Consider the following 24473-nt stretch of genomic DNA (forward strand, 5'->3'; position numbering starts at 1 on the left):
CGCTTGCGACCCCAACAGAGGCGCCTTAGAAAAGTGACAGGGTGAGGCGGACGCATCAAAGACAGCATTAAAAATCTTCTGAACGGAAAAAGAGGGTGGTTTTTATCTTTCTCTTTTTTGTTGTTTTTCTTTTTTCCCCCACAGTTCCTGCGCTGGTTCTGGACCCGCAGCCCCTGGCATCGCTCCCGTCACCCCGGGCCAGGATGGCACGCGCGCTGTGGAGCAGCCTGCCCGTGGTGCTGGGGCTGCTGCTCTGGCACCCCGCCGGCGCCAGCGGCCCGTGCTGGGAGAGCGGCAAATGCCAGGACCTCGCCAGCGAGGCCGGCGTTCTGGTAAGGCTGGGGATGGGCACGGCCCTGCGGTTTCTGACCCCACCGGGGACGGCACGGGGGGCTGGGGAGGAGGCGACGGGGATGCCGTCGCCGTGGGGTGACCCACGTCAGTGTGGGGCGATGCTCCTCATACCTCCCATCACGCTGGGTGACGATGGTACAATAATTTTCGGAGATTGCAGCGTCCCTCCCGCACGGGACGAACCCGTAATTTGGGTGCCGGCTTTTCCCCGCGCCCAAGGGTGCCGGCAGAGGGTGACCCGCGCTCACCGGTGACGGGGCAGCGGCAGCGGTGGGGGCTGTCCCCCTCCCTCAGCACCATTTCCAACCCCCCAGAACCGGGCACGATGCTCCGGGCTCAGCCCCCCCCGTCCGTGGGCACCCACACGGGGACCTCAGGGGGACACGAGCACGAAACCACCTTGCGAAACGTCCCACCGGGCTCGGCCGCGCGCTCACCCTTCCCCTGCCCCCCGTCCTCCCCGTGCAGGCGTGCGCGGCGGCGTGCAGAGCCGACCTGTCGGCCGAGGCGCCCGTCTACCCGGGGAACGGCCACCTCCAGCCCCTCTCCGAGAGCATCCGCAAGTACGTCATGAGCCACTTCCGCTGGAACAAGTTCGGCCGGAGGAACAGCAGCAGCGGCGGCGGCCACAAACGGGAGGAGGCGGCGGGAGGCGACCCGCCGTCGCTGCCCGCCGTCCCGCCGTCCCGTGGCGAGGAAGAGCGGGAGGAAGGCAAACGCTCTTACTCCATGGAGCACTTCCGCTGGGGAAAGCCGGTGGGACGCAAGAGGAGACCCATCAAGGTCTACCCCAACGGGGCGGAGGACGAGTCGGCCGAGAGCTACCCGCTGGATTTCCGGAGGGACCTGGCGCTCGGCGGCACCGGGGCGCTGCCCGAGGAGGAAGAAGAGGAGGAGGAGGAAGGCCAGGAGAAGGAGAAGGCGGCCGGCGGCTCGTACCGCGTGCGCCATTTCTGCTGGCACGCGCCCTTGAAGGACAAGCGCTACGGGGGCTTCATGACCTCGGAGCACGGCCAGACCCCTCTAGTGACTCTCTTCAAAAACGCCATCGTCAAAAGCGCCTACAAGAAGGGGCAGTGACGGGGGGAGAGCCCGGGGGGCCTCCCGCCTGCTGCCCACCCCCGCGTAGCTTTAGTGTGTCCCCCCCCGGCCTGTGTTTCACGTAGAGATCCCTCGTCACGTCGTTCTTAATTAGCACTCCAAAGGGTTTCGCTGGGCGGGAACAGGTTAGGGATGAAGACGTCGCCGCGCCCGCCGGCCCCGCACGGGAGCGGGGATGAGCCGGGGCGGGAGCGCGCCGGCTGATTTTCCTCTTTTCACCGAGCTGTACAATACTGTAAATGATAGATTACAAGAATCCTAAAAAAAAAAAAAAAAAATTTTAAAAAAATAATAAATATATCACATTTTTTTGCAAGCTAACCGGGTGTCAGCAATGTCTCTGAGGGTGTTCGTAAAGGGGCAAAAAAAAAAAAATAAATAATTGCAGGAACCCACCGCCACATCTTCCCCTCCCCGGCCCACCAGGAACCCCCCAGTTTGCCTCTCGCGGCGCAGAGCGCCGGCGCCCGGCTGCGTGACCGCGCCAAGAGAGCAGAGCCCCTACGGTGGCAACATCAACGTTTATTGGAAAAGGGCGCGAAGACGGCGCGGCCGAAAATATCGACGGCTTCTTGGCCCTTTTTAACGCCCCCCGCCCCCGCCGCCCTCGGCTACGCAGGGAAACGCCGCAGCGCTCCGAAACGCGGCGACGGAAACGCGCAGCAGCACCTCGACCGCCGAATTTATGGAAGCGATTTTGTCGTCTCTACGGCCACAAGTGTCTAAACGAAACGCGACGTACAAACAGGTCGCCCGCGCGGCCGGGAGGGAGGAGTTCGGGTCCCGAAACGCGGAAGGGCCGCGGTGAGACATGCTGGGGGGGTGCGACGGCCCCGCTGCAGGGTCCCACGGAGCAGAGCAAGGGAAAAATACTGGGAACAAAGGGGATGGGGGGGCTGATCCACAGGGATAAGCCGCCAGTCCAGCTCCCCGGAGCAGAGGCCAGGGGTGTTTTCTGTGATGGGCACCCCAAAATGTGGCATCGCCGTGGCTCCCCCTCCTTCAGCACGAGCAAACCCTGTGCTCACCTTCCCACCTTCTCCGTGGTTTTGAAGTTTTGGAGGTGTTTTTCCCCACGGACACAGGATTTGGGGGTTAATTGCTTTTCCTACTGCGTTTTGCTAAAAATTTCAGTGCTTTTCATCAGAACAGGGAGCAAACCCTCCCTCCCCGAGCTTTGCGTTATTGCTGCCGACCCCGAAATCTGCCCAAACCAGCCAGAATTCGGGCTCCAGCATAACCCAGGGGGCAAAAAGGGTTTGGGGACAGGGGACAGAGACACACGGGGACCCCGAGGAGAGGCGGCAGCAAGGGGAGAGCCTCGGGCGCCGGGCAGGGCTGGCACGGGCAGAGCCACGCCGCGAGTGGGACAGCACGGCCGTCCAGCCCAGGGACCAAAATAAACCCTGGTTTTTCCTGTCCCCTTAAGCTAGATCATTTCCTAAGCCCGGATTACGGCATGAGCACACAAACAAGCGGTGACCTCGGAGCGACGGCGGACTGTATCCACCACTTAGGATAAAAAAAAAAAAAAAAAAAAAAAGATGGAAAAGGGATGGCAATGTGTAATTACGGCTTAAAACAACCGCCTGAACATCTGCAGAGAGAGGTGGCAGAGAAATAAGTCGTGGCCCGAGCAACCCAGCAGGGCACAGGCGAACACCGCGCGTGCCCCACCGAACGCCCGCCGCGAGCCACCGGCCACCCCCGAGTGACCCCTCCTCTCCATCCCTACCGTCACCACCTTGCCGTTTTGCTCTGCCAGGACGCAGAATCTTCTACCGTAAAACTCTCGGCGGCCTCATCCGCCCCCGGCCCAAATCCAGTTTTATCCCATCGCGCAAGAGGCGGCGCAATCCACAGCCTGCCAGACACGGGGTCTGCAGGGCGGACCCCCAAAAAACACCTCTCAGCGCAGCTATTCGCTACGGCGCTGGGGTTTCTTTGTGGTTACAGCCCAGCTGGTTTAAGATTGGACTTTGTCAAAGTGATTCTACTAAAAAAAAAAATTTACAAAATCAAATAAATAATTCTCTCAACCCCAAAACTGTCAATACCCAACCCAAAAATATGCAAACGGCGGGTTAATGTGTTAACGCTCCCCGGCACGGTGGTTGCTCGTGCCCCACCGTGCGCCCAGGCTGTCAGCCAGCCCCCCACGAGCAGCCTGCCGGTGACCCTGGCGAGACGCACGGCTCTTGTGGGTTTCCCCCCCAAAAAAAGTGAGTTTTCCCAAATAAATCCTGTTGTCAAGTGACCTGGAACCTGCCAGGCTGCTGTGTGGCCCCACGCTGGGACGGGACGCTCACCACCCAAAGGGAACTGGCCGCGCACCGAGGAGGGGCTGCCCCAAGCACCGGCTCGGGCAGGCGTCGGCTCCGCGGTTCCCCAGGCTCCGGCACGCCGCGTCCCAGCCCCACTCCTGCCCTTTTCCGGTCTCACACCCTCCAGCTCCAGCGCTGCCCCTCGCCGGGGGCTCTCGACGCGGCCCACAGACGATGCGGAGAGGGATTCCCCAGGGAAGGGCGTTGCTTTATGCCGGGAAGATGAACGTGCCCCAGTGTGCTCCGCCCGGAGCCGCAGCATCTCCTCTCCCCTCTCCAAAACCGAAACCGCAGAGGTAGGTGACAGCAACCACCCACCTCCCCGCGCCACTGCTCCCCGAGCCCCCTGCGCCGCCGGCCGCCGCAGAACGTGGCCGCGGAGGCAGAGGGTCGCAAAAGAAAGGACGAGAGATGGGTTTGTGGTGCCAAGAAATCTTGGGGTGGCCTCGCCGTCCGTGTCCCCACCCGTCCTGCACGAGGATGCTCTCCCCGCAGGGTCGGCAGGTCCTTCGGCACGAGCTGCGCAGCGGTGGCTCCGTCCCGCCGGCGCGGCCGCCCTCAGTACACGCACAGGTCCGGGAATTTCATCTCGTAGACTGGGATGGAGTGGTTTTGGGGCTGGCCGTAGGCGGCTGTGATGGTGCCGGAGGGGCTTGGTGGTGGCCTGAAAAACAGGAGGTGGGAAGTTTCCAGAGAGGTTTGGTGAGGCAGCAAAGTCTGGTGCAGAAAATGTGCGTTCCCTCACTGTCGCAGGTCCCCTCCAGTAGAACTGGGGCAAACCAGAGCCTGCTCCCAGCAAACCTGGTCCCCTCTGCCACTGCAAAACCCCAACCCCAGGCTGGCACCCGTCCTCAGCACATGAGCCTCACACGTGGCTCCCGTTCCCCCACAGCCAGCACCAGTGGTCAGGCACCCCAGGCTCCAGCAGCAGGTTTTTGGGCGGCTGGACAAACTGCGCGCTCGGCCGTCGCCCCGACTCACCGTATGGTGATCTCGAAGATCTGGTTGAGCTTGCTCTGCAGCAGCGTCGCCTGTAACACAGACACAGCGCTCGTATCGGTGCGGCTGCGCCCCGGGGACCACGGCAGCACAAACAGGACAAACGCCCCGTTGGCTTTCCCGGGTGGCCGGAGCAGAGGAAGGGTGGCCTGGCGAAATTCAGAGCCGCCATCGTCACCGCCCGCCTCTCCGGAGCGGAGCGGCCGCAGGGATTTGGAGCGTCGCAGCCTCAACTCACCCGGGCGCCACAGTGGGCAGCGATCTCCTCGAATGGGGCTTTCTGGAATTTCTCCACCACTTGCCGCCTCCGCTCTCGCTCCTGCTCCTCCACGGCGACGCTGTCTACTGAAGCAGAGGGGAGGTGGTTCTCAGCTGCTCCCCACCCGCCCAGACCACCGCATCCCCACCTCCCCAGCAGATAGCACGGATTTGGGCAGCCAAGGAGAGGGTCTCCAGCCTCCGGCTTTGGGAGCAGCCCCCCACGGACACCCCCAAGGCCGGGCAGAGCCGGGCAGGCCCAGCTGCCCCAGGACCCGGGTGCAACGCTGCCCTGGGAGGCGCTGGGGACTCATCCATCCGTGGTGCGCACGCACAGACGCGGGGTGACGGTACCCAAACCACGCCAACCTCCGCCTCTCCCTACCACGGCCGGCTCCCTCGCTTACCTATCGCCTTCTTCAGCGTCTCGTACGTGATCTCCTCCGCTGGTGCTCTCTACAGGAAAGGGAAAAGCAGCCGAGGCTCAGCGCACGGCACAGGACACCGCTCTGGGACCACAGCAACGCAGAACCGGGATCCCAGGCTCTGTCCTTGCACCGAAACATAATCTCTCCTTAAAGATCAGGATGTCTTTCCTGGCAATGTGCGCTTTTAAAATGTTTTTTTTTTTTCCAGGCTGAACTAGCCAGCCCGAAGGCTCCCATTGCTAAGAAATAGAATAGAGGGAAAATAAAGATTTGCCACCCAAACAGAGCCCTTCCTGCTCCCCTTGCAGCCTGGGACCTGCCAGCACCTGGAGCGGAGCATCAGGGGAAGCTGCGGTTTTTCTGACCCCACTCGTTGTCGGGCACGCTGGGGCTGAGTGACGGGCCCCTGTCACACCCGCAGGGGCAATTACGCATGCAGCCAAACGAGGAATTAGAGGGGGCGTAACCGCAGGCTGCCAGGCACGCGGTGCCGGAGGGATGGGGCGGCCTCCGCAGTGCCAGAGTAACGCGGTACCTGCTCTCGCTCCGGACTGTTTCTCGACTCCACCTCGACCTGCAGTGAAATGGTCTCGCCAATGCTCTTCCTCTTGGACAAGCGATCTTCATCTGAGGAGGAGGAGAAAGGGCAGAAGAGCTAATTGCACCCACTCAGCACAGGGAGCTCCTGGGGAGGAGCACGGCCTCACATCCCGTCCCCAGGGTAGCAGACCATCTAAGCCATTCACCCAAATTCATCCAAACCAGCAGAACTGAGGATGGAGCCAAGCCCAGCGGGCTCCATGGCTCCATCCGTCCAGTCACGCACATGGCAACCCCAGGAAATTCCCAAGGAACCACTCTGGGCCTCAGTTTCCCAAAGGCTGCACCCCTAACAGAGAGCAGAAAAACAACAGGCCCCCCATGTAGGACAAGAACCTCACATCCCCGTGACTGTGCCGAGGAAGGGACTGGTTTCCTCCCCTCCCAGTTCTCTGGGACAGCCCAGGGTGCATACCCGTCAGCTGGGGGATGTAGGGCGTGCTGAGCCGGTCCGAGTTGTAGCCGCTGCCGCCCAGCACCTCGCTGATCTTGCTCTGCCAGAAGAAGACCTCTGGGCCCAGCCGGTCAAAGCTTTTGCTCAACCTGTAGAATCACAGAATCACAGAGGGTTTGGTGGGGAGGGAGCGTTCAAGGCCACCCAGTCCAACCCCCCTGCCAGGAGCAGGGACATCTCCAACCACATCAGGTTGCTCAGAGCCCCGGCCAACCTGGCCTGGAATGTTTCCAGGGATGGGGCATCCACCACCTCTCTGGGCAACCTGGGACAGTGCCTCACCACCCTCAGCATGGAATTTCTCCCTATCTTTCCTGCAGCCCCCTTTGGGCACTGGGAGCCGCTCTCAGCTCTCCCCGGAGCCTCCTCCTCTCCAGGCTGAGCAGCCCCAGCTCTCTCAGCCTGGCCTCACAGCAGAGCTGCTCCAGCCCCCTCAGCATCTGCGTGGCCTCCTCTGGACCCTCTCCAGCAGCTCCACGTCCTTCTGCTGTTGGGGGCTCCAGAGCTGGACGCAGCGCTGCAGGGGGGTCTCACCAGAGCGGGGCAGAGGGGCAGAATCCCCTCCCTCGCCCTGCTGCCCACGCTGCTGGGGGTGCAGCCCTGGGTGCCGTTGGTTTCTGGGCTGTGAGCGCACATTGCCGGCTCATGTTGAGCTTCACACCGTGCCATCCTCAGGAAAGGAGATCAGCACAGGCAAGTGACGGGCTGATAAACTCATTATTGTCCACAATCTCATGGATGCCAATCCCTCGGGAGCAGGTAGGGGGGAAGAAGGTATTTTCCAGGCTCTTACCTGGGTCTCTCCACAAACACGTCTTCAGGGAGCAGATAGGGAGCTTCCTTCTGCCGCATCTGGATGACCTGCAGAAGACAAGCAAGGAGCCAAGCTCAAACCCCACGGGTGGCCAGAAGAGCCAACACCAGAGCTGCTGCGGCCAAGGCTGCAGCCCCCTCCCCAGAGCCTCCCTCGCACCTCGTGGATGTGCTGGCAGAAGGTGGGCACGGTGGTGAGCTGGCTGATGAGGTTCAGGTAAGCTGCACCGAGGGCAAAGAGCGCGCAGCGGTTGTACGCCGTCAAGTTATCTTCATTGATCTGGGCAATCTCCTGCAACAGAGACACAGCCCCATGAGAGGAGGATGGACAAGGTCCCAGCGCGGTCTCCATCCACCTCACGGCATCACCTGCCCTCCAAACATCCCAGCTTTTGGAGCTTGGCTTTGCAGCATTTCAGAGGCTGACAAGGTGACTGGGGTGTCCCCACTACGGTGGGAGAAGCTCAGAGCAGGTGAGGAACTTGCATCCTCCTTCCTCAGAGACCTCAACTCCATAACGTCCCCCTCCTGGAGATTCCTTCCCATCGCCAGCAGCACACCCAGCTCCCCCCAACGTACCTGCACTGCCAGCACCAGGCGGATGAGGTCCACCACCACCTCCTCGTTAGCCAGCTCGATGCTGATGAGCATCAGCATGCTGTAGAGAGCCTCGTAGTGAGCCTGCACGTTGCTCTCCTCCTTGCATATCAGGTAGATGTGCCGGTAGAGCTGCTGGCCGTGCTGTGGGGACACAGAGGGATGCGGTCACCTCCTGAGCATCCCCTGCGAGCAACACCATCATCAAGGCAGAGAAAGCAAAGCAGCAGGACCCAGCAAAGGGGCCTCCATCCATGTGGGAGGGAGCAGAGCTCCACCAAGCAAACGACGAAAGCCCCAGGGAGAGGGAGCTGTGACTATCAGGTGGTGTTTCACCATTTGACACTGGACCCCGATGGGGAAGAGGCACCAGCAGGTCCGAAAGCAGAGCCCGTGGCAGGCAAACAGCACCGGCAGCACCGAGCCTGGGGAGACTATGTTCCTGTCGCAGAAGCATTACAGAAATCACAGCTCAGGCCACAGCAGAGAAATAAAGCGCTAGGACGGGGCTCTGAGCAACCCGATCTGGTCGGAGATGTCCCTGCTCCTTGCAGGGGGGTCCCTTCCCACCAAAACCATTCTGTGATTCTATGACACATTGCTTGACAGCAAGGTGTGGGATAAGGGTGCAAGGGAAACTCAGCTCCGCGACGATTTTTGGTTTAGGACCTGCATTGCTTCTCCCCGATACGCACAAGATCAACCTTCTCTTGGCCTCAGGTTGGCTCCAGAGGGGTTTGCACCACCCCAGCAGTGTTTTAAGGAGGCGGAGCAAGGGGAAGGGAAATAAAAATAAATAAAATAAGGCAACTTCAAAAGCCACTTGATAAGCAGCTTTTGGGATACCAGCACACCCTGGGGTACTCATCCCTTGGGGCAAACAGCAGATTTAGGAGCCTAGAAAGGCCCACGCAGGAAGCGCTGATGGAGATTGAATCCCGTTGGCTTTTCCCAGGGACAACCCCTGGTTCAGAGGCGTCCCCAAGACTCAGTGTGACTTGGGGAAACAGAGGCACAGTCCTCACACCGGTCTGCACGACCACAGCTTGACCCTGACGCTACCTTCTTCATGAAGACGGTATCTTGGCGCGAGCATTTGTCCACTTTCAGCTTCAGGACCGAGATGTCGCTGATGGTACTGCAAGGAAAGGCCAAGGGGAAGAGAAAACTCAGACAGCGGAGGGAAGAGGTGCAATTCCCCGCGTGCCTGCAGAGCTGCTGGCCAGGAGCCATCCGGGAGGAACCAAGGGGGGAACCTAAAAGGTGGCTTTTAAACCCCATCCGAGCAATTCAGATATTCGAGTGCTGAGTCAAACCACCGCAGGATTTCAGGGCAGTGGCACTCAGGAACGCAAAGGTAAAGTCGACAAAGAAGCGTGCAAGCAAAGTGGAGTAGAAGGGCCACAGCAAAACCCACGGAGATGTTTCCACCTGGGATTGCAGCCACCTTCTTCCAGGGTAAGACAGGCCTCTCCGTGGGGATGCAATGCAGCCGATGAACCCGCTCGAGGGGGTTATTGCCCCTGCACATCCTCCTGGGCCACCATCCAACCACGGTCACTTTCAGCAACATGGTCTTGTGTCCTCCGAGCACAGCCTCCCAGAGACTCCCCACCCATCTGGCTCTTAACAAACCACTAATCTGCAGCATTAAACCACCCCAGAACTGGTACCAGTATCATCCTGCCAGCGGTCCCAGCTCATCAGATCTCCCTCCCAAGCCTCCTCTGCAGGGTCTGCAGGTCCCAACCCTGTTGAGGAACCCCTAGAACATACCTGATGGTGGAGAATTTCTGCCGGTTCCCGTGGCGATCAATGAAGCTGATGAGGATCTCGAGGACAAAGAGGCGGATCTCGGCATCCTCCATGAGGGCTGCGGAGAGCAGCCTGTCCAGGAAGGCGCTGGGAAGTGCCGTAAGCATGTTACTGCACTGGAAGCCCACAGAGACCTGCAAGCATCAAAGAAAAACGGAGGCAATTGTGATAGTGTCACTTGAGAGGGGTTAAAGCACACCAAGAAGGAGGGGATGCAAGCAGAGAAGACTAAGTACAGTTTGAGCTCTTCCTAAACCACCCCAGGGAGATGCTCCCCGAGCTCCGCTCCCCCACACCAGCAGCTGGGGACCCCACGGGTGTCGTGGAGGTTGGACACGCCTGTGGGGATGGCAGCATGTTCATACCTGGAGGAGGGACTTCAGGAGCATTATCTGTGTCAGCCGATTCCGGTTCTCCCTGCCACGGAGAGAAGAAACGAATGCTAAAATCTGAGTGAAAACAAGACAACTCTCCTTCCATAGCCAAAGGGTGGAAACGCCTCAGAAAGGGCAGGAGTGGTTTCCCAAAAGTCATCACCACAAACAGCCATGCCGAAAAGGTCTCCAGCAAAGGAGCTCCAGATTTAACAGCCAGCTAAAAAAGCTGCTGAAGGAATGATGAATATCAAAGTATACATCCTACCGTAGGCACCAGAAACGAGGCAGCACTCACACCTCCAGGCAGGCACAAGCCCAGCTCTGGACGGTGAACCACGTGCCCATCCCACAGCAACTCTCTAGGGACACCAGGCACCAGGCTCCTCACTTTTAAGCAGCTGAAAATTGGCGAGACGAAGCCCAAGCCCTCCTGTCCGTGAAGGTGCGCTTGCTCCTCACTCCCACCTCGCTTCTTGCAAAGCCACCATGAACCACGCTTCCACTTCAGCGACATGAGGGGTTTTTTATGTAAAAAAAGGAAATCTTGAATTCTCTACTGTCTGGATTCAATCTTTCCTAGCCCTGTACTGGAAGGGGACGCAGGGATTTCCAGGCTGTCCCATCACCCACGTTGCGCTGCCTGTGCTGCCTACTTCTGCCCAGGGACTGACGGCAACATCCCCAGGAACCAAACTGCCGGCTGCAGCTCCTCGCTTGGTTTGCCTACACGCGCAGAGCAAGCGCCGTCCTTCACACAGCGTCAGATGTGATCTAAAAACTCTCCTGGAGGAAGCTGACGAGCTGATAAAGGAGCAGTGACAAACAGCCTGGCACCAGCAAGCGACTGCCATCCTGGGGCGCTCTGCAAGGAAAGCTGCCCCGGCCGGACGGCACACGGCGCCCAGCGCGTCTCCCACCGCGTGAACTGGGATCGAAGGCAGGCGTTGGGAATTACCAACACGAGAGCAAGGAGAAGAGCGTGTCTCCTATCAGCCAGCAAAGTCTCTCTCCCATCAGAGACACGTGGGAAGAGCCTGACCGTACTTTGAAGTTAAATATAGCACGAAAATCTGTTTGCTCCTTACCTACACGTTTCAGCACCGATACCCTCGCTCCAAATAGCTCCCATGCTCTGCTCCCACACTTCTTAAGCAATTACGTTGTTTGGGTGTTTTCCTTTCCTTCTCTTCCTCCACCGCCGGGTATAAATACCACCTCCCGCTCGGCGTTCACAAAAGCTCGGAGGCAGCCCAGAGGGGCTGCGCGCCAGCGGTGGGAGGCAGCGACGCACAGCCAGCCCCACAGAGCCGTACACGAGCTTCTCCAAAGCCGCGCGCAGCCCTCACTCACCAGCGGCCCGAGACATCCGAAATCACGCCCCTGAGTATTATTTTTAGTTCTGGATGGCACCCCAGGATCGAGCTCCTGACAGCTGAATCTCTCAGCAGGTATTTGAAGAAATGCAGAGCTCAGCTGCAGCACCACTGCCTGTAAACACCTTTCCCTGTCCACGCTCCAGCGTTTCAAGGGGCCCTCGTCAGCACGTTTGCAGCAGACAGCAAAGCATTTTAAACGAGGATCCGACGTTGCTGAGCTTCCCTCGGTCTTCAGTGGAAGCTCTCGATGCTCAGCCTTTCCGATAACGCGCCCACGTCCCACTCTGGCCCCAGAGGCCACCTCAAGGTGGGAATGGCTTCAGGAGCTCCCCAGGACTTTCAGCCCCACGTTCAAACCCTCCCACACATAGGGAGAGCAGGGCAGTGGGGAGGAAGAGGAGGGAGGAAGGCATTTGTTCTCACCCAGCTTTGCCAGCCTCGACGGGCTGCTGCGAGGAGGGCAGCGGCACCTTGTTCATGATGAAGACCATCACCTCCGACTGCTGGTAGGTGGGCAGCGTGCTGGCGAAGGATCCTGCGGGGACAAGAGCCAGCTGGCGGCGTGCGAGGCGCAGTCCACCACCCGCAGAAACACCCAGTGCTGTGGGGTCTGCCCGCCTGCCCCGCTCCAAGCCGGCTGCCGGATCCCCAGAGCCAGCCTGGGATAGGACAGCGCCCGCCTGGATCCGGCACCCGCAGGTGGCTTTACCTTCAGGGGGGTTCCAGACCCATCAAAACATCTCCCAGGTGGGGCAGCCCCAGGCCCAAGCAGGGTGAGGCTGAGAGATGCCAACCCCTGCCTCTACCTCTTCCTTTTTCAGGGGCTGGTGCATCCCCCGTTCTCAGCAGCCGCAGCAGACTCACGCCTGCTCTCTTTCCCTCTCCTTCCCTTCCTCAGTCTCTTATCCAGGGAGAAACAGGACTCTGCCTGCACACAGTGGCTCTGCTGGGGATGGCTGGGGTTGCAATGCCACCTGCTGATAACCCACCACCACGCCTGCAGCGCGTCGCAACGGATAAATCTCATTTCCGATCACTGCTTTTAGGCTGAGGGTGACTTTGTTTCACCCCGTGTTGGCCGGGGCTCGGAGCAACCTGATCTGGTCGGAGACGTCCCTGCTCCTGGCAGGGGGGTTGGGCTGGGTGGCCTTGAACACTCCCTTCCCACCCAAACCCCTCTGGGATTCTGTGATTCTAAAATCCTGCAGATGCACAAGCAGAAAGCCACCGCGCAGGGGGGTCACCCACCAGCACAGCCCACCCCTGCACCAAGCACGGCGGGGTGCCCCACCTATGGTTTTAATGACGGCCTCCTGGAACATCCTCTCCTCGTGTTCCTTGATGATCTTGGTGCTGACGCCGGCGGCGCAGTCGTAGCTCCCCGTCAGCGCGTAGTCGATGCTGAGCCGCAGCTGCCTCAGCAGGGTGTTGAACACCTCCAGCACCGTGGGGCCTGGGGAGAGAGGGGAGGGACGGTGGAGCATCGGCGGAGGAGAGCGGCGGTTTCTCCCAGGACAGTGCGGTTTATACCTCTCGCCACCCCATAAACAGGTTGAAAAGCAGTTTGCTCAGACACACGGGGACTTTTAACCCCCCCACTCAGCTCCCCCAGTCCAGACAGGAGAGAAATGTCCTTCCAGGAGCACTGTCAGCTCAGCACAGTCACAGGAAGCCCCTGAAAACCCCTTTGGCCCCTGTCCCGAAGGCAAAGTCAAGCACTGCATTCAGTCCTCTAGGTTTAGGTCGCTGCACGTGGGCATAGGCGTGGAGTTTGGGAGCGCTGAAATGGCACAGAACAGATCCCCAGCAGCCCTGGATGCTCCAGAGCGGATCCCCCGCCACCAGCTCACACCTGGGCGCACGCCAGAGCCCAGCCCAAACCTCCAGCACCTCTCCCACCGCAATAAAAGGGTGAAGAGACGGATGGAGAGGATCAATTCGTCCACTTACCGACAGATCCGGAGGCTGCGATCACCGCTGCCTCCGAGAGGACCTCCACGATGCCCGCGCGTACGGTGGCCGCACTCTTGCTGTTGGCATCCAGGTGTCCCAGGAGCTGCTGGATGACGAGATGGGAGTGCTGCGGCTGGAAAGAGAGCAGGAACGTCAGCACAGGCGCTGCACGCACAAGGTGAACGGCCTGTTTCAGTAACCCACACGGCTCCCAGGGACAAATCCCGCACACGCATCCACCCCGCCCGGCTCTTTCCAAGACAGCTCCGGGTGCAAAACGAGGAGAGGCACCTGGAGGAACACTGTTTTACATGGCCTGGAGCAATTCGCATGGGAAAAACAATCTAAAGAGTTGTACAGATCTAAGGAAATTGTGACAATTAATCCTGGGGATTTCAGGGAGAAAGGATTTGATTTTTGCCAGGCTTCACCAAACACGTCTATCCTTCAAAAGACTCCTGCTGAGTTATTGCAACCTCACACCGCCAACGTGCATTAACAGGATTTTATAAAATCTAGCAGCGCTGTGAAGGGTTTTAGGCAGTTTACAGGATTAAAAACAAGAAACGAGAGCAGTGGGAGGGCAGCAGGTCTGGGACAGCCTCAGCAGGGTGGGAGCAGGGTGGGAAGGCAGCACCGTGCCCAACAGCACGCAGGGACCCACACAGACGGAGTTTCACTGAGATCCACACGGAAAAAGAAATGACGGACCTTTTCCCATCCCTTTGGGGTTGCAGAAACTGCATTTCCGTGGGCCCCAGTGGGAAGGGAAGAGCCTGGCAGGGTCTGTCTCTGGGCATCCCTACGTCTGGGGGACAGCGATGCTGGGCTGCAGGCACTTTCACATCGCCAGGTTTGCCCAGGGCAAATTTCAACCCAGACAATCCCTCTCCTTTTCTGCAGGGACGAGGAGCTTGGGCTGATTTACACGGCAGCAATGGAAAGAGGCAGATTTGCACGGGAGCCCAACTGCTTCACAGCACGCCGCTGGCCCGTCTGATTCAGCGGGGCTTTGCTTCCCACTGAGGCAGAGGGAATCGCTCCGGGAACTGAGATACAAGCTCCCTGAACAGCATCCTAAACCAGGCACAGCTGGCACACAGCCTATCACCACTTCCCCCCATTTCCATGCTCCCAGTACACCCAGACCGGGCCTGTCTCCAGCCCACTTTGGGGCACGCTGGGTGGCTGAGCTCCCCGCCAGCGCTCAGACTCGGCAGCGCCGGGATGCGGCAATGCGGTGGCGGCGGCTCTGACTCAGCCCAGCCCCGGAGGCAGACGCGGGCGCTCCCGAGCACGCACGCGTGGCCCGGATCGGTGTCGCCGCCAGCTCCCCACCTGGATCGAGTACATGATGATCCTGAAGCAGCAAGTGGCAAAGATCTTCGGCTCCCAGAGCGAGTGGTTATCCAGGTGGCTGGGGAAGAGATGGAAACGGAGGGGAAAGTGACTGCCGGCTCCCCAAACCCTGCAGGGGTGCAAAGCAGCACCAAGCACCAGGGATGGCCAGGAGTAGCACGGAGCAACCACGGCAGGTGAGGACAGGGACACAAACTCCTCTCCGGGGTGACTTTTCTCAGTGACAAGAATCTATCCCATGCCATCTTCCTCACTGCATCCAAAAATGAGAGCTCAGCCTGAAATCCAGTGCCCATCTCCAATACCGTGCCTAGGGAAGCCCACGCCTTCGCCCCAGCTTTGCCCCACAGTGGCTGTTTCCCCGTGCCTCAGTCTCCCTCGTGCAAAAAACGAGGGACGCGCGACTTACATGAGGACGGGTTTAATGGCGTTCTTGATGTTGCCGTACGCCGCTCGGCCCAGCAGCTCGCGCAGACACCTCTCCGCCAGCTCTGTGGGACTCTCCTTCTCCTTCTCGGTGGCTTGCAGCGGGGAGGGGGAGCGGCTGTGAAAGCAGAGGAGGGCGATGAGAGCAGCGCCGAGTGTGCGGCAGCAGTGGGGGAGAAGAGGCAGAGAGCCCGGCCAGGGATGGTTGGAGCAAAATAGTCGTGGCATCTGCCCGTGCCCGCTGCGGTGCAGGGCCATGGGCCACCCCTCGTACAGCCCACAGCCACCTCGCAGGAGCCAAACAGCATCTTGTCAGGCAGCGGGGACAGCCCCCGCGTCCCTGCGACCGGGAGGAGGATCACGGTGCTCAGTGTTGGAGGGGGAAGGATCTTATGGGTGAGGATGCAGGACATAATATCCTCCCAGGGTGGACACAGCCTCCACGGGGGAGGAAGAGCAAAGCGGTCATGGCCTGGCAGAAGTCACCCTGAACACGCTCAGCCCAGAGGAGACACATTCCCTTTTTCCACCCTCAGGCAGGTTTGGCATCACACAAACACCATGAATGCTTTTTTCCACCTCAATGCTTCAGTTTACAAGAAGAAGGGAAAAGGCATCCGGTCAGAAGCCAGCTTCCAAGAGCCGATACACCTCTCTCAACCTTCAAAATGAAAATTCCAGGAGGAATTCACGCCTGCTTCTCTGCTCTGCTCTTCTCAGCTAAGCAACTCCCCTTCAAACACCCAGCTGGCAGGGGGTTACGCCGGCAGAACGGAGGGACAGCGAGCAAAGCCGTACCCCAGTTCCTGAGATTCCTCTTGCTTGGCTTTAAAACAACTGCTTGGGGAGCATTTCAGCAGGAATCCCTCACTGAACGGGCAGTGAGAGGCTTTGCAAACAGCGTGCCTTAACGGCAGGGACGGCACAGAGAGCTCTCTGCTCCACGGGAGCAAGACGGACAGCAATAACCTCCCCAGCACCCGGCGACACGCAGAGCTCCTGCCACCTGCGGCATCCTTCCGGGAGGTGCTCGCAGGCTTTCCCATCCGCCCGCTCCACACGTTTTTGACGAGCTGCAAGCACAAATCAGCCCGCAACGCCGCTGCCCGCGGGGCCCCGAAGCTGCTGGTGGAGCAGGTGGGTGACGGCAGCAGCCAGCGCTCACCTTTCGGCCTCCTCCACGTGCTGCAAGTTGAAGAGCAGCGAGGGCACGATTTTGTCCATGTGCTGCGGGTCCCAGATGTTGGCTTGGAGTTCGTCGTTCACCGTCTTCCTCACCACCCCTTGCAGACCTTTAATGCCAGACATCCGGATCCTGGGGAATAAAATTGACACCAAAATGCTAGGTATCTGTATAACATATATTATTTTCCATTTATACATACACGGGTGAAACTGTGCGAGAAGTTGGAAAGAACACCCTGATTTCTGCGCTGCTGGAGGGGTTGAGGCAGGCGACGCTCCAGCTCCCCGCTCCAGGCCTGGTATATCCCAGGGCAATCCTTCTGCCTCGCATCCCCGAGAGACGCGGCTTCCCGCAGCCCAACAGACGTTAAAAATCATCCTGGCAGCAGCAGCCGGCTCCCATCCACAATCTTTCCCAGGAGGCTCCCAGGAAGCAGCAGCTTCCCATCTCCACGGCACAGCACGCGCTACCCGAGATAGAGAGGTGGCACCAGCGAGCCCGGTGTCTCCGAAAATCCTTCGGAGTTTTGGACCTGGGGTGCTTCCGCTCTCCAGCTGCGGCATGCATGGAGGGTTTTCCCATTTTCCCTGCTCCCAGCAGCTGCAGATCCATGCTGTGCCCCGTGGGGATGCTGGATGCCAGTGAAACCTCGGTGCTTTTGACACTCTCTGCGACCAAAGATCCTGACTCTGCTCTGAGTCAACAATAAAGCCATTAAGAAAAATCTCCCTAGGCAGCAGGATTCCCAGGTCTGAAACCAGCTCCTCAACACGGCATGTGCTTATCTGCAGAAATAAACGCATTAAACAACCTGCCCTGAGGTCACCTAACACATTTTGCAGATCTAATCAAGGCAATAATCTGATCGAGACACAATCCTTGAGGGAGGAGCATCGAGCAGGGCCCAAGGCTCCAGAAAAACAGCGTGCTCCTTTTTAATTACAGGAGCTGCTGAATTTCTCTTTGCCGGTCTTCGATGCAATTTAGCTAGCGTCTCCCATGCCCTGAAGGTCAAGTGGAAATAATGAGCCTTCTGCATTGTTTCCTTATGGGAAAAAAAAAAAACAAAACCATCTGTGAGTCCGCAGAAGCGAAAGGAGACGAGTCTGGCCTTCGGAGACAAGCCTCCATGAGGAGTGGTGAACCTCAGGGCTTCACCCTTCCGCAAGGCAACTGGTCCCCAGTGCAGCAGCTCTGGGATGTGCCGAAACGCTGCCTGACACCCGGGCTCTACCTAAATCTCGTCTCTGGCAGCAGTGGCCTCCTGCCCAGAGCCTCCCGGCCGGAGCCACAGGTGCTACGCCATCGATGCCTCCCAGGGCCCTTTCAAGTCTTTTCAAACACACCACCGGCCTCGGCAGCGGTAAACAACATTAATCTGTCTGCGTTAGTCATAATTAATCCCTCCGGGGCACATTTCCCATCACAGCAAAGCAAATCACTCCTTGATGCCATCTAGAGGGATGCAGCTGCCTTTAACCGTGGAAAATAACACATTACAGGGCTGCAGGAGGCAGATTTTGAGTGAACGTTCATTCTGCTCAGAGTGAGGGGCTTCTTCCCATCATCATCATCATCATCCTTCCTTTTGGGGCAAGGAAAACTTCCTTGCTTCCTGCTCTGAGCTCTGGCTGTCTGCGGGCCGTGGCCCCAGAGGCGAGAAATGCTTAAAGAGGCACTGAGGCAGCCCCGTGACGGGCAGACTGCAGGCGTCACCTGCTTATTTTTTTCCCAAATAAAAGAAATTGGAAGCCGGAGGGCACGTTTGTCCCTCGTCCTGCCGCTGGCCGTGGTCAGGGTGAGCAGAGCTGCCCTGCTCTCAGGACAGCAAACGCAAAACAACTTCTCTCACACACACGGAACACTGCATACAATATTCCAGGCAGCAACAGAAGCTGGAAATGTGCTGGATTGGGTTTTCCAGGCTCCTGTTCCATCCCCTCATCCAGTGAGAAGGGTTTAATGGTTGGAAAATACGGGAGGGTAAAGAACAGCAGCCTGAGCGCGCCCAGCTCTTGGGGAATCACCGCGCATCTCCATGACAGCACAAAGCAGTCAATCCGTGCTGCCTGCATCCAACCCGGCCCCAAAGGCAGGGAAGGCAGCGGCTGGGGGCACAGGGAAGCCCCTCCCCGGCCCAGGACACATTTTGCAGAGCCAGCGGGGGGGCCAGGGACACCCCACCCGTGGCACTCACTTCGTCCGGATGTCCAGGTCGTCGTGGCTGGAGTGGCACATCTCGCTGAAGCGGGAGACAAAGAAATCGTAGCTGCGGTGGTAGGACGGGGTGTCCTCCTCGATGTTGGCAAACTTCACAAACTGGGAGGGGAAAAAAAAAGAGGGGGTCAGCCCAGAGGGCCTCTCCAAAGCACCAAATATTTGTGGGCTTTGGCAGCGTGACACAGGGCTGTTCACCACAGCTTGGCGGGTGCGGGGAACGACAGGTCAGCTCAGCTGCGCCCGGGACGCGGGGTGCCCAGGCGGAAACGTGCCGTCACACCGTCCCACCGAGCTCCAGCGACCCCTAACACACAGCACACGCCAGTAACAGCACATAAATTTGCCCCCAACTTCCCTCCATCCTCCCAGATGGCACAAAACCCAGCCAAGGTTTCCCAAACGCTGCTGCAGGGGTGAAACCAGCCTTGAAAACGACAGGAGAGAAACCAACAGCAAGCAGGTTCCTAACTGCGTCCCAGATCTCGCCTGCAGCACCCAGCGCGGCCGTGCCAACAGGAGCTTGCCAGAAGTGCCAGCTGACCAGCGGATCCGGCTGTCAAGCTTTCAGGGAGAGAATTAAGGAGGAAGAAAGGATAAACATGTTTTCAAGCTTTCCTCTGAATCCTGAAACTTACTGGAGAAAAGATGGGAAGAAAGGAACAAAGGAAGGGGGACTCTCAACTCATCCTGCCCAAGCAATCCCCAAAACCAGCCCAGCTGTTCACCGCCACCCAGCAACGCTGGGAGAGCAGCGACGCAGTTCCAGCGCCGGCGCAGCCGCGTTGCTTCAGACAGCGTGGCACGAAGCTCTGCGATGGCAGCGAGCAACCCCACGTCGCTGAGACGAGCTGTACCGGGCCAAGGCATCAGGACCGCTGGGTTCATCTTCCAGCTGCAAGGACCTAACCCACCTCCACGGGGCAACGTCCACCCGGCGTTTCTTAGGGTGCTTAGCACCCTCTGGAGACACCATGCTGCGCAGGAGCTCCTTTCTTACCCCGATTCTATCAGCAGGTTTTTCTCACTTTTTGCTTTCTGCATTTGCTGGCATCCAGCCCTAAGAGGAGAGCAGCGCGCAACCGGCCCACCAGTGCCCCTCCACAGCTGGCAAAACCAGTCCGCTGGTCCCAGCGCATCGCACAGGCGCTGATTAGCATGCATCCACCACGCCGGGATATTAATAACGTCAGCTGCAAAAGTTGGCTCTGCGCAAGCGAAGGAGCCGGCTCAGCCCCGCCAGGAACCGTTCCCAGAGTGCAGGGACCGGCTCCAACTGATAAACTCCTCTTAGTCACCAGAAAAATGCAGGGCTGTTACATAAGAAACCTCTGTACCAGGCGGCGCGCACCAAGTGGGTTTTTTAAGCTCATGGCAGCTCCACGTGCAACCGGAGGTGAGGGCAGGACGCGGAGCAAGGAGCAGTCACGGGGCGCCCCGCGACAGCTTTGGGAGAGCCATCTCGAGCGTCCCGTGGCCAAAAAGCCTCGTGAGATAACGGAAAGAAACAGCTTCTCTGCAGCCAGTACCTGCAGGTATCAACCTCACACGCACGCAGAGGACGGCCAGCTCGTTTCACGCCATCAGGCGACCAACTAGGACCTCACCAACGCTTATCCTGAAGCTGTCGAGGCTCCGGGGGCTGCCAAATCACGCACCCAGGGTTCAGCTCCCTGCTCCAAAGGCAGCTTCCCCGGCCGGCTGCCGGGCACAGCGAGCCCTGCCCGCCTCTGTCCTCGGGGGACAGACGTCCCGGCGCGGTGCCGCTACGCCTGGTGACACTGGATGTGGCACAGCGTTCGCATCCGCGTCCGCTTTCAGCCCGCAGCCTCCGGCAGGGCCAGAACTTGGAAAAAGCAGCCAAAACCAGAGAAAAATCAGCCTCCAAGGCTCTCCTTGCCCCATCTGTGGGACATTTTTAGGACCCTGCCACTTGCTCACCGATTATTGCATTTTTCCATGACTTGGCTGCCCCTACAAGGGTGCTGTGCCGTGCAGCAATTACAGGAGATGCCCACCACAGTCCCACCGCCAACCTGTGCCCCTGTGGGAAAAAGCAGCACCAGGACACAGGGAAATGACCCAGTAAGAGCCGTGCCAGCAGGAAAGGAGGCATCAAACCTGCAGAGAAAGCGACGGATTTTCACTAACGTGCACCGCATCCTACCGGAAAAGCTGCTCTGCAGCTTCACATTGTATTTCTGCTGAGAAAATAGTTTAAAACATTGAAACGCAATGCTATTTCTGCTGTGGTTTGAAGGGGTGAGGGGCTGGGCAGCTTGGAACTCCCAGGCTTGATGCCGACGAGCTCCAGTTGAAATACGGCTGGGATGAGCAGGGAGGAAGCGCAAGGGAAACACGAGGAGCGTGGCTGCCTCGGAGAAGGAAAACAACGGCTGGGAAGGGATAACGCTGCCACCTATAAATACATCAGACGTAAATACATCAGAAGAGGAACATCAAGGCGGGGGAAGAGCTGTTTAAATGAAAGATCAACGGTGGTTTGAGGAAAAATAAAACGGGAACGACATCGAGCTGGAAATTAGATGGTTCCTACCCAAAGCGGGGAGGTTGCCCAGCAGCTTCCTAACAAGGATGAGAACCCAAAGTGGATTTCAGCTGCAGCTCCGTATGTTCACCCCGGGGGATTATAGGAGAGGGTTACAGCGATCACGAGACGCTGGATTTTCACCACCGTTGTCCAGCGCTGCGGCCGCGCAGCCCGGCAGACGGGTCCCCGGGGATCAGCCCCTCCGCAGCGCGACACCTTGGCTCTGCGCGAGGAGGGAGCCGCGTTTCAGGCGAGATTTCACACCGTGGAGGATGACTCACTGGGAGCAGGTTTCTATAAACAACCTCCTCCCGCCTTTGCCATCAGCTCCCTTATTGTGAAGATTGCTGGAGACAGCACCCTCTAATTAAGCACGAGCCTGAGGCGCATTCCTCATTAGCAGAAATAGGAAGAAATGTCTCATTATCATCACTTACTTTTCTATAAAAGCCCGCAAGTTTTCTGTGCTATTTGCCCTCTGAATGCCACCACACTTGAGAAGGCAAAAAAAAAAAAAAAAAAAAAAACCATCATTCCTGATCCGGACTCATTAAAACCCCCGCTACTGATTCCTGACCGCAAAGGAAACATCTGTCCCTGGTCCAGGACCATCTCTCCTCTCCACGGGTGCCTGAACATGGGACGTTCGCTGCGCACGGGCAGGAGATGTGAGGCGCGGCTCCGTCTTGCCTTGACTCCACGCCTCCTGCTTGAGGATGTCTGTGCTGGGGCCGGCTCACTGATGTCTCTCTCTGTTTTCTCAGCAAGAGACCCAGCTGCTTGCCACCGGGATGGATCCAGGCAGCTCCGGCACGTCCCAAGAGGTTTGGGCAGCAAGCGGCACCTCTCCGGTCTCCCGCGGAGCCTGGGATGTGGGTGCTGCCCAGAGACCCTGCTCCCACTGCAAGGGGCTTTCCCAGGCAGCCCCTGCAGCATCGCCAGGACTTACAGTGGCATCACCGAAACGCCACAGTAAGCTGTTGTCGGCAGCGAGTTTCAACCGAGGGATCAATCCTCCCGCTCCTTCAAGGACCAGGGATTAATTGGTTTGCCGATGGGCAGCTCGCGTTGCTTTCAGCTGGCAGCCATGAGCTGTGAGGGAGAAGGGGATGTGAAAGGTCTCCGTGCCTCAGCGCAGGGATTTACAATCCCACGACCAGGACCGTGCTGGCTCCTGGAGGAGAGAAGCATCGCAGTGCGCAGCGCTGCCCCGTCTGGGAGGCGTCAGCAGAAACATTAATCCTGCTCCTCTCCCCGTCGCGCACAGCGGAGAATTAAAGCCCAGGGCTGAGCTGTTTATGTGTTTCCCAGGTACCCAGTCCAGCCTCCTGCCCCCAGGATGACCAGCTCCATCTCAACCTCCTCCAAGGACAGACGCTGCTTGTCCAAGCCAAGCTACCGGGCACAGGCAGAGCCCTCGCAAGACCAGGTGTCAGGTAAACCCAGTGTTCCCAGTAAAAACCAGCAGAAAGGCCAGCCAGAATCAGCAGTTTGGATGCCGAGAGAATGCCATCTTTGCTCATCCGTGCTTCTCCTTTCCCCTCGTTTTACGTTTGGGACCGACACATCCCCAGCCCAGCTAAGTCACTTACAGCAAGCAGCAGCTCTGTTTAAGCCAGCCCTTTTCTGAGCACAAAGAGCTCCCAAAATCCACGGGGATCACCTCCTAAGTCGGTCTATTGTCCAAAACCGCTGACAGCCCCCGTGTACTCGGGCTCATTTAGGAAATGCTGAATTCAAGAGAGGGAAGGCATGGCAGCAGAGATCAGAGACCAGCGACCGGTCACAGACTGCAAGCAGCAGAGACAGCGCGTAGACAGCACAGAAACCTCACACGTGGCAGGACACACGAGGGGGGACACCATAAATCGTCCCCTGCAGCTGCTCCCCGTCCGTTCCCATAAGGTTTCCTGCCCCGGCGCTGCACAGAGGCGTAGGGGTGACAGGCAGGGTGAAAAGCCAACACGAGGGTCAGCAGGGTGTTGCCACCTCCCGCCGCACTGCTACTCACCGAGTTGGTGCCCAAGATCTGCAGGTTGGGCTTTTCCGATTCCAGCAGCTTGGCCACCATCTTCAGGAAGCTCTCCACGAAGAGGTTGATGCTCTGGCAGTGGCAGGCCATGAGGAGCTGGTCCAGGGCCTCCATGGCAATGCACACGTACCTGGGAGCAGGCAGAGGGCAGGGTCACTCCCCGACAGCAGCACGGGCCCCTGGCCATCCCTCCTCCTTCTCCCCACTCCCAACCACGCGGGTGCCCACCAACAAAACTCCAACCTCCTGCCCTGGCCAACCCAAGGAGAAAAATTTTACCCCCAAAATACCCTTTGGGATGTTTTTAGACCATGTTGGCTGCTCCCAGCATCTCCCCTCCTAGAGAAGACCTAGCTGCCCCAGGACCAAGGCTGCCAGCAACACCTTGCATCTCCCCCCACATTCCTGGTGGGCTTCCCTTGCCCTGAGCTGTTTTTACATTGCATGAGGGAGCGGCTGAGCCCAGGGTGGGCTCTGCGTCAAACGCACCCTTTCTCACAGACCCAGCTGGTCCTGGCCAGGGAGGAGGCCAGGATGAGAACACAGCATGAGACTGACGTGCTCCAGAACAGCTACACAACAAAGCGACCCCACGAAGCAAAGCGTCACTCCAAAAGTTCCCGGGGTGAGCAGGGTGTCCTCCAGCAGCGCGCAGACCACGATTACCTTGGTCCCCATCCCTCCTCCAGGGATGGGGTTCAATCACTCAGTTTTGGTTCTGTGTGCCAAATGGGAATAGGGGAAGCCCGAACGTGGTCCAAACACAGCAGGAAGACGGGACGCATCCATGCCCGGTCCTTGGGCTGTGCAGGAGCCTCCCTGAGCACAGCGCATCCCTCCAGACCAGGCTGAGCTCACCACAGACCACCCTCCGGCAGCTGGCTTCGCTGCAAGCTGCCACAGCGCATCTTCCCGGCTGTTTATGAAACCATTCCTGCAACGCTCCTGCCTCGGAGAGGAAGCCGGAAAACCTCGTGCCCAGCGCTGAATCTCCATCGGGTGTCCGTTACAGAGGCAGCCAGGTGCTTGCACCGCAATTGCGGAATTTGTCGGGTGTTGCTTCGCGTTTCCAAGACGAATTGGAGCGGTTGCTCAGAGCGGGTCCGGCAACGTCTGTTTGCAGGCTGGTCCTGCGGCACCTTCATTCACAGCATCGTGGCCGGAGCCCCTGGATGCAATGACCATGCTGAGCTCCAGTGTGGCTTCCCAGTGGAGAAGCAAACCTCAGCCTCTGACCACCACGAGCAGACATT

The 24473-nt window shown here is 58.8% G+C and overlaps 2 protein-coding genes across 5 annotated transcripts in view; one reads left to right on the top strand and one right to left on the bottom strand.

Moving 5' to 3' along the window:
* The first annotated feature begins 203 nt into the window (after positions 1 to 203).
* Positions 204 to 1702, top strand: POMC (proopiomelanocortin). The gene is made up of 2 exons (XM_086743823.1): positions 204 to 332; positions 823 to 1702. The coding sequence occupies exons 1-2, from the start codon at positions 204 to 206 to the stop codon at positions 1432 to 1434; spliced, it is 741 nt and encodes a 246-aa protein (XP_086599949.1). The 3' UTR covers positions 1435 to 1702.
* Positions 1703 to 1960: 258 nt separating this feature from the next.
* Positions 1961 to 24473, bottom strand: part of EFR3B (EFR3 homolog B) — a 42230-nt gene continuing 19717 nt past the window's right edge. For 3 of the 4 annotated variants that reach the window (XM_086743578.1, XM_086743579.1, XM_086743577.1), the window contains 20 exons: positions 23200 to 23350; positions 18618 to 18739; positions 16400 to 16549; positions 15218 to 15352; positions 14788 to 14866; positions 13447 to 13582; positions 12788 to 12949; positions 11920 to 12031; positions 10109 to 10160; positions 9705 to 9877; positions 8991 to 9066; positions 7911 to 8072; positions 7492 to 7623; positions 7312 to 7379; positions 6480 to 6607; positions 6000 to 6091; positions 5444 to 5492; positions 5017 to 5123; positions 4761 to 4810; positions 1961 to 4443 (listed from right to left, as the gene is read on the bottom strand). In XM_086743578.1, the coding sequence (XP_086599704.1) occupies positions 4338 to 4443; positions 4761 to 4810; positions 5017 to 5123; positions 5444 to 5492; positions 6000 to 6091; positions 6480 to 6607; positions 7312 to 7379; positions 7492 to 7623; positions 7911 to 8072; positions 8991 to 9066; positions 9705 to 9877; positions 10109 to 10160; positions 11920 to 12031; positions 12788 to 12949; positions 13447 to 13582; positions 14788 to 14866; positions 15218 to 15352; positions 16400 to 16549; positions 18618 to 18739; positions 23200 to 23350 (2242 nt within the window). In that variant the 3' untranslated portion in view covers positions 1961 to 4337. The remainder of the gene's footprint in view (positions 4444 to 4760; positions 4811 to 5016; positions 5124 to 5443; positions 5493 to 5999; positions 6092 to 6479; positions 6608 to 7311; positions 7380 to 7491; positions 7624 to 7910; positions 8073 to 8990; positions 9067 to 9704; positions 9878 to 10108; positions 10161 to 11919; positions 12032 to 12787; positions 12950 to 13446; positions 13583 to 14787; positions 14867 to 15217; positions 15353 to 16399; positions 16550 to 18617; positions 18740 to 23199; positions 23351 to 24473) is intronic. The other variant, XM_086743576.1, reaches the window with a different exon arrangement.

The sequence above is a fragment of the Chlamydotis macqueenii genome, chromosome 3 (genome assembly GCF_036417535.1).
Source record: "Chlamydotis macqueenii isolate bChlMac1 chromosome 3, bChlMac1.mat, whole genome shotgun sequence".
NCBI classification, from domain to species: Eukaryota; Metazoa; Chordata; class Aves; order Otidiformes; family Otididae; genus Chlamydotis; species Chlamydotis macqueenii.

Coding starts and splice junctions, on each gene's coding strand:
- POMC (XM_086743823.1), top strand. CDS start 204: ATGGCACGCGCGCTGTGGAGCAGCCTGCCCGTGGTGCTGGGGCTGCTG. Junction 333..822: donor CCAGCGAGGCCGGCGTTCTG/GTAAGGCTGGGG, acceptor CTCCCCGTGCAG/GCGTGCGCGGCGGCGTGCAG.